The sequence below is a fragment of the Geospiza fortis genome, unplaced genomic scaffold (genome assembly GCF_000277835.1).
Source record: "Geospiza fortis unplaced genomic scaffold, GeoFor_1.0 scaffold1056, whole genome shotgun sequence".
Classification (NCBI taxonomy): domain Eukaryota; kingdom Metazoa; phylum Chordata; class Aves; order Passeriformes; family Thraupidae; genus Geospiza; species Geospiza fortis.
Window position 1 is genome coordinate 151,623 of NW_005054680.1, and position 6,586 is coordinate 158,208.

Sequence of the window (6,586 nt, forward strand, 5' to 3'; positions counted from 1 at the left end):
GCTTGGTTCCTGCAGGTCCCGGACAGGTGGTTTGGGGTCAGTGGCCTGCCCTGATGGGCGAGCAGGGCAGGCTGTCCCGTGCTGGTGTGAGCAGCGCTGCCTGCTGGGCGCAGCGGTTCTCCCGTGCTTAACTCCTGCATTTTTGAGATGTCTTCCCTAAACACCAAAATCCCTGCATCCCAAAATCCCAGCATCTCCAAAGCCCTAGCATCCCAAAATCCCAGCATCCCAAATCCCAGCTGCTGTAGCACAGCATCTCCAAATCCCTATATCCCAAAACTCCAGTTACTGCAGACTCAGCAACCGCAAATCCCTGCATCCTAAAACCCCAGCTGCTGTAGCACAGCATCCCAAAATCCCTATATCCCAAAATCCCAGCTGCTGTTGACATGGCATCCCAGCATCCCAAACACCAGCTGCTGTAGCACAGCCTTCCAAATTCCCTATATCCCAAAATCCCAACGGCTGTAGGCACAGCATCCCCAAACCCCTGCATCCCAAAGCCCAGCTGCTGTAGACACGGCATCCCAAAATCCCTATATCCCAAAATCTCAACTGTTGTAGGCATAGCATCCCCAAATCCCTGCATCCCAAACCCCAGCTGCTGTAGCACAGCATCCCCAAATCCCTAGATACTCAAAATCCAACTGCCGTAGCACAGCATCCCCAAATCCCTGTATCCCCAAATCCCTGCTGCTGTAGGTACATCATTCCCAAATCCCTGCATCCCAAAATCCCAACTGCCGTAGCACAGCATCCCCAAATCCCTGCTGCTGCAGGCACAGAATCCCCAAATCCCTGCATCCCAAAATCCCTGCTGCTGTAGGTACATCATCCCCAAATCCCTGCATCCCAAACCCCAGCTGCTGTAGATACAGCATCCCAAAATCCCAACATCCCAAAATCCCAGCTGTTTTAGACACGGCGTCCCAGTCTCCCACCACGCCAGCAGTGGGCACAGCTGCTGGCTGTGCTCCAGGCCAAGCCGTTCCAGCCCCGGGTGAGTGTCCCAGCTCAGCTCCAGGACATCCCCGGGCCTGGCAGCAACCCCCGGAGGGAGGCTGGGTTCGGAATTCCCGGTGCCAGCCCTGTGCCAGAGCAGTGCCAGTCCTGTGCCAGCCCTGTGCCGAGGCAGTGCCAGCCCTGTCACACACACACACACAAGTGACACCAGCTTTCTCTGCGTTTTTATCTCAACTCCCCAGACACCAGATCCCCTTGCCCGCCCTGGAATGTCCTGGAATGTCCTTTACACACGGCTACAAAAACCCCGGGAGGCAGAGGGGACAGGGCCGGGCCCAGAGCAGAGCTTGGCCAATTCCTGGGATCAGAGCTGGGCTGATTCCTTGGATCCAAGCTTGGCCAAGCCCTGGGATCAGAGCTGGATGATTTCCCTGGACCTGAGTTCAACCAGATCCAGGGAAATCCAGGGAAACTGGTTTATCTATGATCCCAGAGCTCTCTGGGATCACAAGATCCCAGTAGCCAAGCTCAGCCAAGCCCTGGGAACAGAGCTGGGCCCATTCCCTGGATCAAGGCTCTGGGATCAGAGCCGGGCCCATCCCCAGACCCAGGATCAGAGTCAGGCCCAGGCCCAGGATTAGAGCTGGGCCCAGTCCCAGATCCAAGCCCAGCCAAGCCCTGGGATCAGAGTCAGGTCCATCCCCAGATCCAAGCCCAACCCAGGCCCAGGATCAGAGCTGGGCTCATCCCCATCCCCAGGTCAGATCCAGGCCCAGTCCCAGCCCCAGGAGCAGATCCAGGCCGAGGCCCATCCCCAGGCCCAGCCCCAGCCCCGGGGTGCAGTTCATGCCGAGAGGTCGCTGTTGTCGAACCTCTCCTGGTCGTAGACCTCGGCCACCACCTTCCTGCCCGCGAACCAGCGCCCGTTGAGCGCCTGGATGGCCTTGTGAGTCTCTGAGGCCATGGAGAACTCCACGAAGATCTTGACGATGATCTCGGCGTCCTCCTCCTCGCCCTGCTTCTCCTGGTAGATGATGACCCTGTTCACAGCCCCGAACTTGCCGCACTCCTCCGTCACCTCTCCCTCCAGGTCGTCGTCGATGTCCTTGGGATCCACCATGTTCCGCAGCACCATCACCGTGGACTGCAGGGAAGGAGGAGAGGAGGGGGTGAAGGCTGGAGACACGCACGGGGCACAGCCCAAACCCAAACCCCAAACCCAAACCCCAAACCCAAACCCCAACCCCAAACCCAAACCCCAAACCCAAACCCAAACCCCAACCCCAACCCCAAACCCAAACCCCAACCCCACACAAATGGGGTTTTTTTAAACCAATTTAGAAAATAGCTTATATTTTGTGATATCTGTGTGTTTAGAATAATTTCTCAAAACATCCAGAGAAGTTTTTCTCTCTGATGTTCAGGGAAGTTTTAGGGGTTTATGCCATTAAAGAAAAGTGTTATCCAAAACATTGTGTCTGTGTTATTTTAACCAAATCCCAGATTTTTGGTTGGAAGCTCAAACCTGAAGCCCAAGAAATGCTCGGGTCATTTTCTTGTCATGACTGATTCTCCAGTGCAGTGGAGACAGTGGAGAGGTGTTAAAGCACCTTTGTGTATTAAAAATGTATTAAAATGAATTAAAAGTTTATTAAAAATGAGTGTCAAAGCAGCAAGCTGATGAGCTTAAGTGCTTTGCTGAATTGGGAGAGAGGAGCAATATTTAAAGATTATTATTATTATTATTATTATTATTATTAATAATAATAATAATAATAATAATAATAATAATAATAATAATTTATTAAATAATAATTAAAATTAATAAAATGTGTTTTAATTTTAATTAATCAATTTTAAATTTTTAATTTTAATTAATCAAGATAATGAAAAATAATAATTACTTTAATAATAATTAATTACTTTATTATACTATGTTACATTCCATCTAAACTGGATCTGCCAAGCATTCACTCTGCACACAACTGCTCTCTCTGCACTCATCTCCTGACTGTCCAGAGAGTCCAGGACACACACACGTGGCCCTGACAGGCCAAGGAAACAAAACACCCTCCCTCTGGGTAAACAAGCTCCACATTGCATTCCACTTTGGCACGGCAAATGATAAGAATTGTTTTTCCTTTCTCTGATGTGCAGAGAATGTGAAACTTGGAAATATTCTTGGGCAGGACCGTGCCGTGCTTTTCCCTGTGAAGAGCAGTGTGGCAGCAAGTTTCCAGCCTGTGCGCTGCTGGCCCCTGGATCAGAATTCCCCTGGCTGGGAATGCTGTGCGCCGTTTCCTGGGACACACCCTGGGAGCACAACGAGCCTTGGGCACCCCTCCCATCTTCCCTGTGCTGCTGCCACCCAGGAATGTCACTGTCATATTTTCTGGAAAAATCCCTTCGCCGGGATTTCTCTCCTGGGACGCTGAGAAGCCTCGCAGAAAAACGTAAACAATAATTTATCTGATTTGCTTCTCCTGTGTCTTGCTGCTTTGGAATGCGGTAGGTGATTGCTTCATTGGTTTCATGTGAATTGTTTTTACTTCATGACCAATCAGGGTCAAACTGTGTCAAGACTCTGGGGAGAGTCACAGGATTTCATTAGTGTCTTTCCAGTTTTCTGTCTCTATCCTTTCTGTATTCTTCAGTATAGTTTAATTCAGTATTCTTTAATAATATAATATCATAAAACAATAAATTAGCCTTCTAAGAACATAGAGTCAGATTCATCATTTTCCTCACCTTCGACAGGGGACCCCGAAAATATCACACAGGCATTTTTGGCTTTTCCTCAACAATTCCTCACTTCTGCCACAATTCTCATTGTGCTCCTTTCCTCCCCCTAGTAAAGGATTCCCCAGGTGCTCCCAACAGGACACACAGGTGGGTGACACACCTGCACCCAGCCCTTCCATGACTGAGCCCCTCGGGCTCTCAGGTCACCTGGCCTGAGCTCCAGGGCCACGCCCAGGTGGCCTCTGGGCACCTTCAAGGACAGGAATTCCACGGCCCCTCTGTGCACCTGGCCCTGGGGCATTCCAGGCTCTGCCCATCCCACTCCAGGCTCCACGTGAACACATTTCCTGTGGCTGCTCCTCACAGCCCCAGCCAAGGGCACTTGCAGGCTCAGAATTCCAAACAGGTTCGGATGGAGCATCACATTAAAAAAGGCTTACAAGGTTTGGTTTTTGGGGGTTTAAACATTTTTTAAACCTTAAATGAGACTATTTAGCTCTGCTCAGCTTTTCCCAAGCCAGGCTGTGCCGTGGATTGAGGTGGCTGTGGCTGCTGGGACAGGAGCCCCAAGGTGTGTTTAACTTCAGGCACCCTTGGGAGGAGAGGGAACCCTCATTGCTTGGGGAATGCTGCCAGCACTGTCCCTATCAGCAAATGGGAAGAAACACCTCAGGTTCCCTGTCAAAGCTCAGGAAATCTGCCTTGGAGGAGACTCCAGCCAAGGAACAAACTGGACACGCCCAGGCAGGATCACCGAGTCCCCTCCAACAGCCCCCACAAAAATCCATGAATCCATTGCTCAGCTCAATGCTCTTTTTCTATCCCTCATTGTCCTCTTCCTCACTGCAATTCCCATGAACTTCTGTTTGATCAACACCTCAGGGATTCACAGAATCAATTCAGGTGGGAAAACACCTCCAAGAACATTGAGTCCAACCAAGGCCCACCCTGTCACCAGACTGGGGGCTCCTCTGGGGTTCTGCACAGGACTCACCCCACTATGGAATGTTCCGGGGCAAAGGTGAACTTGGTTCTGGGACAGACTGGCCTGGCCTGTGCCACCCTCCCAGCCCAAAGGCCACCAGGGTTTGATCCAGTGACACCAGGGTTCAGCCAGAGACTCCTCACCAGGGCCTGCTCGGAGCCCTCCAAGGGACTCGGGGAAGATCATGGAATGCCAGCATGGTTTGGGATGGAGGGACCAAAAGCCCATCCTGTCCCATCCCCTGCCATGGGCAGGGACACCTTCCACCATCCCAGGGGTCTGCAAGCCCTGCCCAGCCTTGGGATGGGGCAGCCACAGCTTCCCTGGGCACCCCGTGCCAGGGCCTTACATCCCTCATTATTGGGATATTATATGATCTGATTACATGGAATACTGGGAAGGATTCCTTCCCAAAATCCCACCTAACCCTGATCCCTGGCAGTGGGAAACCATTCCCTTGTCCTGGCACTCCGGGCCCGTGTAAATCAATCCTGAAGAGCAAGGCCAGGTGCCCCTGAGTCCCCCCAGGTGTTCCTTGGGTGCCCCAGAGGAACCTGCAGGTGCCCCTGAGTGCCCCCAAGCTCAGAGGTGCTGTGGATGTCCCAGACTGCTGAGCTCAGAGCTGCTGTGGGTGCCCCTGTCACAGAGATCTTTTATGAAAAATCCTTTCCTCAGGATTTTTCCTCCTGAGAAGCTGAGAGGCCTCAGGAACAAAATGTAAACAATGGTTATCTGCTGCTGTGGAATGCAACAGGTGCATCTGTGATTGGTCTCATGTGGCTGTTTCTAATTAATGGCCAATCACAGTCAGCTGGCTCAGACTCTGTCCAAGTCACAAGCCTTTATCATTCCATTCTTTTTCTATTCTTAGCTACCCTTCTGATGAAATCCTTTCTTCTATTCTTTTAGTATAGTTTTAATATAATATATATCATAAAATAATCAATCAGCCTTCTGAAACATGGAGTCAGATCCTCGTCTCTTCCCTCATCCTCAGACCCCTGTGAACACGGCCACATGCCCCTGAGCGCACCAGGGTGTCCCACACGGGTGCAGGGTGGGCAGTGGGTGCCCAGCACCCTGCAGCACCCACGGGCAGAGTGTGACAGTGCTGCTCCAGTGCTCTGATGGCAAGTGACAGAATGGGAGCAGGGCTCCACGGGCCGTGGCAGCCCCGGGCGCTGAGCAGGGATGGGCTGCGGTGGGTGAGCTGAGAGGCACTGTGTGTGCCCCGAACTGCCATTGCTGAGCTCAGAGGCACTGTGGGTGCCCCTGAGCTCAGAGGTGCTGTGGGTGAGCTCAGAGGTGCTGTGGGTGAGCTCAGAGGCACTGTGGGTGCCCCGAACTGCCATTGCTGAGCTCAGAGGCACTGTGGGTGCCCCTGAGCTCAGAGGTGCTGTGGGTGTTGCTGAGCTCAGAGGTGCTGTGGGTGAGCTCAGAGGTGCTGTGGGTGCCCCTGAGCTCAGAGGTGCTGCGGGTGCCCCGAACTGCCGTTGCTGAGCTCAGAGGCACTGTGGGTGCCCCTGAGCTCAGAGGTGCTGTGGGTGCCCTGAACTGCCATTGCTGAGCTCAGAGGTGCTGTGGGTGCCCCTGAGCTCAGAGGTGCTGTGGGTGTTGCTGAGCTCAGAGGTGCTGTGGGTGAGCTCAGAGGTGCTGTGGGTGCCCTGAACTGCCGTTGCTGAGCTCAGAGGTGCTGTGGGTGAGCTCAGAGGTGCTGTGGGTGCCCTGAACTGCCGTTGCTGAGCTCAGAGCTGCTGTGGGTGAGCTCAGAGGTGCTGTGGGTGCCCCTGAGCTCAGAGGTGCTGTGGGTGAGCTCAGAGGTGCTGTGGGTGCCCTGAACTGCCGTTGCTGAGCTCAGAGCTGCTGTGGGTGAGCTCAGAGGTGCTGTGGGTGCCC

The 6,586-nt window shown here is 52.9% G+C and overlaps 1 protein-coding gene across 1 annotated transcript in view; it reads right to left on the bottom strand.

The window, feature by feature from the left end:
- Positions 1-1,170: 1,170 nt before the first annotated feature.
- The window catches only part of PUF60 (poly(U) binding splicing factor 60), a 20,872-nt gene continuing 15,456 nt past the window's right edge, over positions 1,171-6,586 (bottom strand). The window contains exon 11 of the mRNA XM_031065103.1: positions 1,171-2,107. Within this exon, the coding sequence (XP_030920963.1) occupies positions 1,808-2,107 (300 nt within the window). The 3' untranslated portion in view covers positions 1,171-1,807. The remainder of the gene's footprint in view (positions 2,108-6,586) is intronic.